Source organism: Pleurodeles waltl, chromosome 5 (genome assembly GCF_031143425.1).
Source record: "Pleurodeles waltl isolate 20211129_DDA chromosome 5, aPleWal1.hap1.20221129, whole genome shotgun sequence".
In the NCBI taxonomy this organism is placed as follows: Eukaryota; Metazoa; Chordata; class Amphibia; order Caudata; family Salamandridae; genus Pleurodeles; species Pleurodeles waltl.
In genome coordinates, this window is record NC_090444.1 from 705,850,056 (window position 1) to 705,864,266 (window position 14,211).

At 44.8% G+C, this 14,211-nt stretch overlaps 1 protein-coding gene across 2 annotated transcripts in view; it reads right to left on the bottom strand.

Annotated features, from left to right (window-relative positions):
• Positions 1-1,680: 1,680 nt before the first annotated feature.
• Positions 1,681-14,211, bottom strand: part of LOC138295976 (uncharacterized) — a 567,359-nt gene continuing 554,828 nt past the window's right edge. Inside the window, exon 14 of one of the 2 annotated variants that reach the window (XM_069234664.1) lies at positions 1,681-2,347. In XM_069234664.1, coding sequence (XP_069090765.1) covers positions 2,280-2,347 — 68 coding nt within the window. In that variant the 3' untranslated portion in view covers positions 1,681-2,279. The remainder of the gene's footprint in view (positions 2,348-14,211) is intronic. The other variant, XM_069234665.1, reaches the window with a different exon arrangement.

A 14,211-nucleotide genomic window follows, 5' to 3' on the forward strand; every position in this document is an offset into this window, starting at 1 on the left:
TTAGGTTTTGCTAAAGATGAGAATGCCAACAATATATCCTGAAGACTATGACTGGTGGCTTTGGAAGACCTTGTTGATGAGTGCCTGAAAGGAGGCCAGGACCCCATCTATCCCATATCTTCGATATTATGGTCATCATCATTAAACTCTGCTCTTGACAATGCATCTTGTCGCAACTTCTTGGGTGGTATTAGAGGTATTGGAGACATAATAGTATGTGATGGACGTTCCAGCAGTGGAACACGTAATAGCTCTTTACATTGGTCTTTTTCTGTTTTCTGCTACTGTTGTTGACAAGAGCTTGTTTGGCGTCATCAACAGTGAAAGAGTATGCATTGACAGATGCGCCATCGACTTATCTGTTGACATCAATGGTCTATGATGTTTGTGTCACTATGTTTGTTGGCGATGTTTCATCGACGAGCGTATTATGGATGATTTCTGTGCAATCGTTGATTATGTTTTTGTTGACATCTGCTTAGTTGACACTATAGGATCCACTATCATCGCTCACAAGGCTGAATTTTTGATAGGCAAAGTACCCGAAGTGTCCTTTTTGTTTTTCAAGGGACATCATTCTGGGTGGGAGTGGTGTTTCAGGAAGAATCATCATTAATTTCTTAGTGAAAGTGTCCACCTGATTCAGCTTTCCTCTTTGACTTTTCTGTCCATTTTTCAGTGCATCCAAAACTTTTGAGGAAACATCTGATGGTAACTGACCTGATTGTTTGACTTTTAGAAGCAGGGTCATAGTGTCTTGGAGCCTACTTGGAAGTCTTGTTGACAGACTTCTCTTATATGAGCCACTCCTTGACCTGAAGGCATGGCTTTTTCAACTTTCTCCTCAAGATTGGCTAAAGTCAATCTTCTTTCACGATCTGTAACTTTCTTTGAAGAGAAAATGAGACATATTGCACAACCCTTTTTGATTGTTGCTGGGATGAAGGAGATAAAGACACTTTGAATGTGGATCATCCATATAGATTATTTTCTTCCTAAAAGCTTTACAGGCTTTGAAGAGTGACTTATTCTGTTCCAGCTCTGCCATGATGTTCTAGGGCTGCTTTTACCAGGAACAAGATTGAAGAAAGGTATTCCAGTAGAAAGCTTCTCCTGAGGGTTCCTTACTGTGGCATGTGGTGAAAAATCTGACCGGTAAAATCATTAGCAGGAGGGCACCTGAGAGTGCTGATCTCTGATCGGCTGCAGTTTGGTTCATACATAATGAGGTGAATGGGTTACTAAAGTATGAGAAATGGCAATGTTAATTGAGTGTAGAGACTACACTGCTTGATTAACATTTTAACCGAGTGGTTACTGCTATATTATGCCCTTGATATACATTTTAAGGGGTATCAGTCTGACAATGGGTAATGATTCAAGCATGTAAATCCATGAATGATCCAATACCGGAAAACAGCACCACATATTAGTAGATCAGGCGCTGTTCTGCTCTCTCCTATTCACACACAGCAGCAACTTTACTTTCTGTGCTGAGTTGTGTGAACTGGGCGTAAACCTGGATTACAGTATACAGATGGATGTAATACATCCTTGACTGCATTTTACATTTTGTACTTTTCTGTCATGAAAAAAATGCAGGAAAATAAAACAAAAGCAGACTTGAAAAAAACATTTTAGATTTGCTGCTGTTACGCCATGCACACTAGTGAACTTAAATGTTTATCAGCTAACTTTATTTTTCTCATTGCACTTAGGGAAATAATATACATGAGGATAATAAACACACTGCAAGTTACAGACGTGAAACAAACATTTTTAAAACAATTAGTTAGCTGTGTTTCTTGGTTAAACGTATTTTCCCTATAAATAAAGACAAGTTGGACCTGTTCCAGTGAGGAGGAGGTGGGCATCAGCTGGGCTCAAGGTTGATTGATATATACTGGATGCTAGAAAAGTCAGGTGTTTACAAATCGCCTAAGTGGTTTCAAAAACTGAATTACAGTAGACTATCATAGATAAAATTAGTATTTTGACATACAATATTTCTTTATATTACACTGATTAGCACTGGTAACATTTCACAGTAGCATAAGGAAAATGATGCACCATCAACTGACATTTTTTCCTCCTACGAAAATACTATGATCCTTATAACAATGACAATCATGTATGCATAAGCTCACCCTCGCCAACTACACCTCAACACAGACATACTGTACCAGATAACACAAATATGCACAGAGCTGTAAACGTGGCTACTTCAAGTGTAAATAAACTGTGCGGTTAACTATGACTATGTTTGTAGTTTTCTCTGTCTACTCGATGATGAGATTCGTCTTCTCCAATAACTGGCTCTGGTCGATGACAGATAAAAAGCCTGCATCTGTAGACAAAGGAATTCAAATAACATTCTTGTTAATATTTACTGGCAAAATAATTGTCACACAAGACTAATAATTAACTCAATGTATGCGCATCTAATGTCTTTCAGCAACTGAATACTTTCAGGAGGAAGAACACCAGACACCATCAACGGAAAGATAAATCAATACATCCAGTGACTCACTCCATTAATTCCATATTTACTGCAGTGTAAGCCAAGCTTTGCTTTATCTAGATTGTAGTAGAAGGGATATAAGCAAAGCAAAGTGCTAGAACAAATAGTTGTAGTTATTTCAAGTTGTTTATATAAAGCCCATTCTGTTCTTAGTTTTCAGATTCGGGCATCCTGGCATATACTATGTTGTGTGTGGGACCAATTTACACATCAGCATATGAGGATGGCATATGACAGTGCACAGGATAGATGGAATATGTCACTAAGCACTTGTAAAAGGTAGCATCTGGTTTATGATGCTGTACGTGGACATGTAAGGTTGCTCTTGACATTCAATGGTATATGGTGGCAATATGTGTGTGCTAATACAGCATTTTGCTCTACCTGCGTATGTGATGAAATTCCTAGGCATTTGGAGATTCATTTGGCTTATACTGCAATGTACAGGGGCATATAATGCTACATTTGGCATGTGACAAGTGTGCCTGGTCATATGAAGTTGCACGTTGCATATTATGGCAGTCCTCTGAACATGTCAAGCTGTAACCAGGCATACGAGGACACACTTGATAACGTCTGTAAGTATCATAAAATATTACAACTTTACAAATTAGTAGTATTATTACGAGCATGGACTTGATTGCAGTATTTAAGCATGCAAGGATATAACTAGATGTGATGATCCAACTACGCTTATAAACTGGTACCAGGTTGCATGATGGCGGTTTCTGTGCTTCTCACGCTGTAGCTAGCCATAGCTTGGGTGCAAGTTGGCGTACAAGGCTGTACTTGGCATCTGATGGCATCATCTGGCCTTTCAGGGCTGTAATTGGCTTCAGTGGAGGTATCTATATAAGGCTGCACCTGACTTTTGATAGCATGCTCCTGGTACTTCATTACAACACTAATTAACGCATGCTTGGTAACTAAAATAGGGTATCTGCTTTAGTAAACTGTTATGTTTTTTATATTCGTTTTGTAGCATTTACAATTCATTTAGGGGCATATTTATACTCTGTTTGCGCCGGAATTGCGTCGTTTTTTTTTTACGCAAATCCGACGCAAAGCTAACTCCATATTTATACTTTGGCGTTAGACCCGTCTAGCGCCAAAGTTCTTGGAGTTTGCGTCATTTTTTAGCGTGGACACCTACCTTGCGTTAATGATATGCAAGGTAGGCGTTCCCGTCAAACAAATGACTCCAAGGCATGTGCGCCTTATTTGAACTCCCGTGCAAAAATGACGCACGGGAGTGGGCGGGTCAAAAAAAATGACATCCAGCCGCTTTTGCGTCATTTCTTAACGCCTGGTCAGGGCAGGCGTTAAGGGACCTGTGGGCTCGGAAGGAGCCCAGAGGTGCCCTTCCATGCCCCCAGGGACACCCCCTGCAACCCTTGCCCACCCCAGGAGGACACCCAAGGATGTAGGGACCCATCCCAGGGAACTTAAGGTAAGTTCAGGTAAGTCATTTTTTTTTTTTTTTTTTTTTGTTGCATGGGGGGCCTGATTTGTGCCCCCCTACATGCCACTATGCCCAATGACCATGCCCAGGGGACATAAGTCCCCTGGGCATGGCCATTGGGCAAGGGGGCATGACTCCTGTCTGTGCTAAGACAGGAGTCATTTCAAAGGGGGTTGGGAGTAAAAAAAAATGGCGCAAATCGGGTTGAGGCCGATATTTTGCCTCAGACCTGACTTGCCCCATTTTTTGACGCCCAAGCTCCATTTTCCCCTACGCCGGCGCTGCCTGGTGTGGGTCATTCTTTTTGACGCACACCGGTCAGCTGCGCCGGCTAACGTCATTCCATAAATAAGGCGCCCGCATGGCGCTTTGGAATGGCGTTAGCTGGCGTTAAATTTTTTGACGCACAACTGCGTTGGCGCAGTTGTGCGTCAAAAAGTATAAATATGGCCTTTAGTGTTCATTTCTTTAGCACCATCTGATTCAAAGGTCAGGCAATGTTCTTTCTTGTTATGCCATCCAATTCAAATATGGTGTGTGGTGTCACTTCTGCTGCCTTTCTAAAATTGGCGAACAGACACTTCTAGCACATGTCTCTGATCATGCCTCTGTGACAACACTGAGAACAGTTGTCATACTTTAACAAAAAAAAAACACAACCATTTCAGAATGGATAATGTTGGGCTTAGGCTGCTTCTGGCTGAAAGGGAAGGGAGGTGGCCTCCAGTTCTGTGAAGCCAAGGTAGAGGCAGATTTCAAAAACATAAACAAGACTTCTCGCCAAGAAGCCTGCTATCTGAAATAAATATATCTGTTCAATTGGTTAATTAGCAAATCTAAGGGTTTCTTGGGAGACAGTGTATAGCTTTAATTGATTAAGTCATATGAGGATTTATGGTGACAACCATTTACTATTGTTGAGAGGTAATGTAGTGATGTTTTCAGCTTTGTTCTGGAGTGTGCCCTAATGGAAACCAAATAAAGAGTTTTGCACAACGAATAGTCTGATTGCATATTCCTACAGATATATTTGTTTTAACACACTTGTTGTATCATAAAGTGATGTACCAATCACAGAGGAAAGTGACCTCACGTCTGTAGCGAATTACATTCTCTAATCCATTTCATAGAGAGGATGACATAATCAGTTGCCCATTGTCTGTGTCCCCGAGAAGCACCCTACAATTTTCAGTTAATTCCCAGAGCTAAAGGGGCCTGCTTGCTACCCTTTTAAGTGAGTCACTAATCTAAAGAAGATCCCAGCATAAAGTTGAGGTCCCCTACCCCATAGAACCGATGGCCAATGAAATTCCTACAGATTCCTCCTAAAACCTTCACTGACATCCAGTGCCTGAGGAGTTGAACAGTAGCATACTGTATCCCACCAGCTGCCTAAAATACTCGAAAGTCACCTGATTTATTAATGCAGGTCAGCACATAGCTAGAATAGCTTGAGTAACTAGAAGGACATCAAGCCCAGACTACTGCTTGGGGACCATGTCTTCCTGGGTACCTCTCCTGCAAAATTAATGGCCTTTTGTATATTCATCACCTTCCTCTTCCTGACCACACAGTTTTGTACCTGGACATTTGAAGACCGCACAGTGAGTTCACACTGCTTGCAGCTCGAGTGTCAGCAGTAACCAGTTTGACCACTGTACCTGTACAATTGACAGTCCTTTCCAGTATTTCTAACCTTGCTTATGGAATTACTGACCAGGATACCCAAACACGTTTCAGCACATAATCACCATATAGCATCTGTAATTACAAATTCTTATTTCAACTTTTCCTCCCTCAAAAAAGCTGTCCTCGTTTTGGTCACTTTGTGGTCATTGATGGGCCCCGTGGGGATTTTCTCCATACATTTTGTCCATCTATGTGGTTGAGGAAGAAGTGTATTTTTAGCCCATGCCCCAATCTGTGTGGCTTGATACGTCATAGAGCACGGATCTGTTTTGGTTAGTTAAATAAATGCTGTTCATCTTACACATTCAGGATAAACTCTAGGAAAAGTAGCCGCATGTGGTCGTCTAACAGGATAACACCAATCATTCTTGCTACTCAAAGCATCGTGTCCCAGGGCTAGCTACTTTCAGCATCACACCTCGCCATGTGTGTGCACCTAGTATAGTCAGACTGTCCTCTCCCTTTGAGCTTCCCCAGCACTACTCGAAATGTTCTTCATTAAAAGTGTCAGAGCGCCTTTCATTTGCTAGTTGTCGCACATCATTTGTTCTTATGTTCAAAAGCTCCTGTTTCAATCTTACTTCCTCCTTGGGATTGATTAGCTTCTCCCTGCTTTCAGCCTCAATCGGGCCCTCCATTCCCACAGCCCTGACATTGGACATGTTAAAATAGAATTTAGTGGTTTTGTTTTTCTCTATCATTTCAAGACAGAATTAACTTTGAGTAGAATCTTCCTTGGACAAGCCCTAGTTTTATATGGCCAGCCAGTTTTCTCAACATCACAGGTAAGATTACAATATGGGCCCGCTTGGGCAGACAAACAGGGGTGGCGATGAGATGAGGAATATGTTCAGCAGATCATTTCCTGCTGTAGTATTGAGAAATGTCTCCCCTAACAAATGTTTCCTCCCATCTTACAGGTCCCACATAACTTGTGGCCTGGGTTACTGGCTCTACAGCAATGAGCAAAACTATGTGCACAGGTTCAGAGATACGGCCCCTAAGTTATTCGCTGCTCGTTGACTTTATACCACACATTTATCTTTGGTCACAGGTGAGCATTTTAATAGAAAACCTGTTCTGTTTTATTGCCTCCAGCCCTGGCCACAGTCATGTGCCCTCCAAACCACTGTGTGCTATCTCTCCTTTAATGCCCCTCCTTAGCAGCTATGCAGCCTTTCATTCTTAGATAATGCAGGGTCTGGGCATTTAGCGACCACTGCAAAGTACAGCGACAATGTCGATGGATCTGGACCCAGGTTGGTCATGGCCGGTCCTGAACTTCAGCTGCACCACTTTCAGTCGCAACATCATCAATACAGGGCATCTGCAATCTTGGGTGTCAAGAGTATGGTGATCTGCCAGCAGTTTGTCAGCAATAGGGACTAATATGTAGCAGCGACCACCACAGTGTCCAGAAACACTTACCTGCCCGGACCTTGCAATTTTCAGCATCATATTTTAGTTGTTGATGTGGGTTATTTGATGCAATTCTTGGGATTTCTGTGCTCTTGCCTCTGACTCAAGCACTGCTGATCACAGGGTGACTCCACTCTATTAAATTAGCATTCTCTTTTTATCCATTTACTAGTTTCAGTAGATCCTGCTGGACATGGGTTGCTAAAATGATGAGCTAGGTGAGCTGGTAACAATTTATTTTTATCTTATTTGTAAAGAAAAAAAAAAAAAAAAGGAATATTTATGTATGTATGTATGTATGTGGTATTTCTATAGCACAAACCTAGCCACAATGCCGCAGAGTGCTGTAGAGGGTCAATGTCAAACATAAAGTCAGTGACTGAAAGGAGAGGCAGGAGGGTTAATGCACTGCACAGTACTGTTCTTTAAAACAGTACATCTTCAACTCTTTCCTAAATTGGAGCAGCTCTGGGGTAATCCTAGATATGGGGATGTTATTCCAGAGCCTGGGTGCAGAGATGGCAAAGGTCTGCTGCCTTGTGTTTCTTTTATCCTTCTTAGTCTGTAGAGTGCTGGTATTCTGACTGCAGGTGAGCCCTTAATCACCAGATATGGTGAGCCTGTCTGCAATAAAAGCAAAGGTGCTGGTTGTGATGGTTTTGTAAATGATGCAGTTGGTTTTGAAGACACTGTGGGCTGGCAAGGGAAGCAAATGGATTTACAACAGGATGGGTGAGATGTGATCATATTTCTTTAGGCCTTGAATGAGACTCTCTGTGTGGGGCAGAGCTAGCGGGCATGTTGGGAGACCAGGTGGTGTGAGCTCCTCGCTGGCCTGCAAGGCCCCATCCTTTCCTGGCCACCACACTCGACGTCAAATGCCAACCCGAGCACCCCTGAATTCCCGGTAGTTTGGTGGGGGGCGTGGATGCTGCACCGGGAGTGCCGGGACTGCAAAGTGCTGAGAAGGCCATGTGAGAGCGGCCTCTGTGCAGCAGAGCCCTCCTGAGCTTCGCCTGGGTTAGAGGGGGCCCGCATGGCTGGATCGGCGATTGTACTCCTGGGACGTACTTAACAGCGGTGCTCTCCTCCTGGCGACTTGAGTGGCGACAGGGGCCTGGACAGCAGTTTTCCAGTAGGATCATATGCTTGGCGTTTGCACCCGCACACTGTCATTGCTGTTAATAGGTGCGGAATTAATATGGCATCGGTCTTTAAAGGAACCTATTGATGCGGCTGAGTAATAACAGCAGAAGCCATGGGTGCTGCAGGCATGGCACACCTACCTTTGAGGCCGTAGGGACATCCCTCATGCCACTGGGTGAGTAGTGCTGTGGTTGCAAGTGGCAGCTCCTCTTGTTTACTGTGCTCTGAAGAGTATTTGCCTTGGCGGTGTCAGTACAAACGTTGGCACCTCAGGCCCAAAACACAGAACTCAACCTCACAGAGTTGGAGGCACATACTGGGTGGCTTGCAGCCAGGGTAAATGATCAGGAAGGGAGGGCCCACAGTAATGACATCACGGTTGTGGGGCTACTGGAGACAGTGAGGGGTGACTCCATGCTAGGTTTTCTGGAAGACTGGCTTCAGAATGTTGAGGCCCCAAGGGCATGTCTAAGTTGTATGCCCTGGAACGGGCACACGGGGTACCCACCCAAATCCTGAATTTCCGTGACAGGGATTTTCTTCTTCAGCAGGCCACAACAATGGCCCCTTCATAGTGGACAATGCTAAAGGTTCCCTTTATCCTGACTTTACCCTCCAGTTTCTAACTCAGAGAACCTCATTCATCACAATCAAGAAGAGACTTCGCAAGCTGGGCTTGTCCTAATCCCTGCTCTTCCCAGCCAGTCTGAGAAAACAGGCTGAGGACAAGATTATTTTTTTCACAGATCGCTCTGCAGCTCCAGATTTGCTGGAACCCTACAATAAGGAGATGGTGCGACTGGTGTACGTGGAACATCATCATCCGCCACGACCAAGGCGGCTGTGGTCCCGCTGAAGAAAAGCACACCGGCCTACTAAGCAGCAGTGAAGGCAGCGGCTTCCCTGAGATCTGGTAGGTGCTCACCACAGCCAGAATCATTTTCCCGCAGGTGATCCACCTCCAGCTCGGAGGGCTCAAAGGAACTGGGGCTGGAGGTCACATTCTGGACGTTACCCTGAGCATGCCAGACCGCATTATCTGAACCCTGACTAGACGGCAATGGGGTCCTGGAGGCGCGTGCCTCAACTGCAGTGCTGTATTGTGGTGGCTACTATTTCTCCTCAAGTGGTCTTAGGCTGATTATTTTTGGCTGGGGGGAGCTGGGCAAGTGAGGGGGGCTGTGCTAAAAGTGAATTTCCCACTGTTTCGTACTCTGTTTAGTCATTAGACTGGCTGGTCTCTTTCCCCTTATGACTTTACTAAAACTGAACTAGCTGGGCCTTAGTTTGTAGCCTGTTTGCATATACTGTTTGGACAGAATGAGAGCATATCACAGACTGAGGGGGTTGAGGGAGCTTTATTTGTATTTTCTTGATTGATATCTGTTTGTTCTTCCTTCTGGGAGAGTGTGTGCAGTGGGTGGGACTGCATTGTGTGACTGGCAGCTGGTGCTCTGAAGGTGATGCTAGCGCGGTGTGCTGTGGCCCACTGGACCATGCAAGAGGTCAACTAGATGTTTAACTGGATTAGATTGATCACCTGGAATGTGTGGGGCCTGTCCACTCCCACCAAGCATTATAATGTCCTGGCCTACTTCAGATGGGGGGGGGGCACAGGCTGCCTTTTAGCAAGAGACACACCTGACGCAACCTGAGGGAAGGGAGCTCTGTAAACAATGAAGGGGACGACTGGACTACACTACTTATTCCGTTTTTTGAGGCGGCCTTTATCTGGATTAGGCCTGAGGCGCCCTTCCAGCTGCATAGGGTGGCCATCGACTCTAATGGCTGATATGTGTTGGTACTGCATCGGTTAGACGGCAGGGATATGCCGCTTTGTTTAATATTTATACACCAAAGACAGATAAATCTTCTTTCTTGACTGGCTTGACACCCCTCCTGCCACTGATGCTGCTTTGTTTGAGGATAATTTCAACTACAGAGCTGATCTTGCTCTGGACAGATCGCATACCTGCTGCCATCGGCACCAGTGCACAAACTGGAGGACGGTTTTTATGCTTGGGTTAAGCAGTGGGATCTTATTGACTGCTGGAGGGTGTGGAATCCTGATGCCTGGGCTTACTCCTTCAGGTCTGGAATTGCACAATTTGGAGGTACTGCTGGACGGTGTGCTTTCCTGCAATGCGATGTATGAGAGGGTGGTGGACGTAGAGTATTCGGCAAGTGCTTACTCAGATCTCTCCCCGCTTTGCACTTTCTGGTAGTCACCTCACAGAGCTTGTATCCCTACTTGGAAGCTGACCCTGCTTGATGATGTGGTCTTATAGGCCTCACTGGGTAAGCAGATCACAAATTTTTGGCTCTATAATGCGGATTTAGTGTAGTCGGTGGGAGTTGAATGGGAAGCCCTGAAGGTCGGAGTATGCAGTTATTGCATCTCCAATAATATAGGTGCACTTGCCCAATTACACTCTTATTTTAGCCAGCAGGAGACGATCCTCGATGGGCTTCTTCCGAATCTGGCGGAAACAATGTAGTGCAGGGAAGGATGCTTACTGAATGGGAGAAACTGCTTACAATGGTGGAGCATTTGCGGAAGTATGATTATAGAGCGTATATAGCTAAAGCCCACGCAGAGAGAGGGGGTTTGCAAGTCCAATATTTTGCGTCATTTCAAGGACACCTCACCGTTGTTACTTGACAACTCAGTAGCGGACCGACTAGGTGTTAATACCACTGTACAGGAAATGCAGGGCATGATTGAGGAAATAGCTCGGAGGATGGTTACCGGATTGGATGGGTTGCCCATAAAATTCTACGGTACTTATGTCACTGCCCTTGCCCCTAAATTGGTAGAAGCATTTAATGGTGCCCGGCAGCGGGGGACTACATATGCCCTCTCTGCAAAAGGCCACAATTGTTTCGCTTCCCAAGAAGTAGAAGGACCCGATTTTGCTTCATTCTTTTTGCCCTCTCTCGATGCTAAGTGCCAATTATATAATCACGAGTAAGAGTCTGTTGAACAGAATTTTGCCACTAGGGGATGATTCACCCCAATCAGACAGGTTTAATACCTACCCGTAGTATCTTACCTAACAGCTGCCAATTAATTCATATAATGGGCCTGTAGGAGGAGTGCCTTCCGCTGGACTCATTAGCGTTATCCGTTGATATTCGTAAAGCGCTTGATTCTCTTTGCTGAGAGTTATTGTATGCTGCATTACTTGTCATGGGCTTTGGGTTACCCTTTGTTAAATGAATGGCTAAGATCAGGACTGGATCGGTGATTTCCAAGGCGTGCGCAGTGGAGCCGGGCACTAGACAGGCTTGCTTCTGGTCCCCGCTGTTATTTGCTCTACCCTTAGAACTGTTTGCGCAGACGGCAAGGCAAGGTGGCCATTATCGCGGCCTACAGATATCAGGAGATTGCCTGTATAGCTCTTTATAAGTGGTTGATATGCAGCTGTATTTGAGGGGTGAAGCTTCTGACTTAGAGAGGGCAGTGGCGGATTTGTCGGCCTTAGGGCGCCTGTCTCGCCTAGAAAGTAACTGTCACAACTGCCTGCACTCACCCACTGCAGTCTGATTCGGGGGAGGGGCAGACACTTGCTGCTGTACTGGCACAACTGCAGGAACATGTTACCATCCGCTACTTGGGGGTCCCTGTTTATCAATCTGCGGAGCTGCTCTATGAGGGTAATTCACTAGTTTGGTGACTCGGCCTAGAGGAGGGCTCTGGCATCCACCCTCAGGGTGTCCTGAAATGCCAGATTTACACTCATTCAATTGTACTTTTTGCATAGGGCACACCTCAGCTCAGATGTATAAATGACATGTTTGCTGGTGCTTCAGTGGCATGCTCCAGATGCCACATGAATGACCCAGAATTCTATCATGTGGTATGGACTTTCCCAACTTTGGCTCCGTACTGGGCTGCTTATTGCAAGTTATCTGTCATGCCACGGATAGGCGCTTTGACTACCCCACAACTGTGCTTACTGGGTTTGCACAGTTGCAGCTCGGCCTGGAAGGTGATGGACAGGTTTCCAGATCTAGTGCTTATCCTTGCCCATCGACAACTGACAATGAGCTGGAAATCTGCCAGTAGCCCTGATCTGTTTAGACAAGGGAAAGAATTGGTGAGATGGGTGGATTGCGAGAGGGAGATGATTTGGAGAGAAGACTCTAGAGGAGTATGCAGGGTTCCGATTTTACATACTTGGGATCATAATATAGGCACTTGCCCGAGAATAGATGCCCTGGGACAGATTATGGCTAAGGAGGTGCCATCCAAGGTTCCCTCGCCAGTCACCGGAGTACTATCATTGTCCCCAGAACCTGCTGCTGTTATCTGATTGCGTGTTGACTTGGCTGTGTGAGTGGCATCTGCTAGTTTGTTGGATGAGGATGGGAGTGGCAAGGATCATTGGGCAGTTAATCTGGGACTATGCTTTCAGCTTTCTTCCTCTGCATTGTGTACTACTGCACTGGCATCTTTATGCTGTTCGGAAACTATGCTTACTGTTTTTTTTATGCATACGTCTGGTGTATCTATTGGCAGCTCCCTCCATTGATGCACAAGCCTGTCTTACTATGTTTTGTAATGTAGAATTGTTTAATTGAAAATTTCAAAAAAGTATTCAAAAAGGAGACTTTCCATGGCATGTCAGATAACCTTAAGGAGTGCTAGGAGACTGGGATGCCAAGGAGTAGTGTGTTGCCACCATCCAGATGCAACAAGTAAGAAGGAAAACAGAAGTTCTGAAGTCGCTTTCTGGAAGAAACTGTTTCACTTTCTTTAGAAGATAAAGCTGGTACCCAGCTGACTTAGTTTTCTAAGCAAGATGCTCTTTGAAGTTGGGTTCGGTGCTCAAGGTGAATCTAAGTGACCTGACATTCAGTTAAAGTTGGGATTCAATACCATCAAGGTTTATGTCATTCATTGCCAGGTTTATACTGTATCTTGTTCTTTGCAAGTAAAAATAATTCTGTCTTGGTTGGGTTCAGCTTCAGGTAGGTGCTGGGCATCAAGCTCTGGATGATATAAAGGCATTTTGAGGCACTGGGAGTATGAAGCCGAGGACACATTCAAGTAAAGTTGTGTGCTGCCAGCATTTTTGTGAATCCGGTTGCTCTTATCTATGAGGAGAACACCAACCAGCTCCATGTAGAGACTGATATGGGAATATATGGAACCGTGCAGGACTACACAAGTGACTGGGATCTCTTGGGCTCTGGGGGTGCCCAGGTGAGTAAAAGTTCCCGGTCACCTGTGCAGTCCCGCGTCACTTTGAAACACTACTTCAAGCACTTTCGGACTCTATTACTCATTCACAGCATCAAAATTCACCAATGTGAAGACACACAACTCTGCTTTAAAATGTTCTTCTTTCCAAACATACTAATGATCCAAAACAGCATGCACCTCATCCACACCTTGATTTCCAGCACTTACCTAAAGCTCCACCCCACCAAAACAGAATTTCTTATTTGCCAAGAACAACAAGTACAAACCTATCTCATGACCCTGGACAGATTCAAGCCCTAGCTTTCATCCAATGCCAAGTCACTCTAATTCACACTGGACACCAACCTCACCTTCAAGGAACATATCACCAAAACTAAGACAACTTGGTATTAACTCTTTTCCATAGACAAAGAGAAAACATTCCTCTCAAAAAGCAACTTGAAACCTGGTGGTCAAGCCCTCATGCTACTGCTTCTAGATGGCCATATGGCCGGAGGCCTGAGACTCCATTCTGCACCTCCTGAAAGGCATCCAACACACCATAGTACACTTCATCAAGGTCTGAAGAAATATGAACCTCTCATCCATACCAAGACAGAACTCAAGCAGCACTCCTTGTTGCTGCCCCAAATCCTCAAAACCATCTAATTTATGACCAATGACCACTGGTCTTAGTGATAAGCCAACCTTGTCTGGTGGCTCTCTGTACACCCACAACAAGGACACAATGAGACTGGAGAGAAAGAAGTGCAAAAAAAGAAAAAA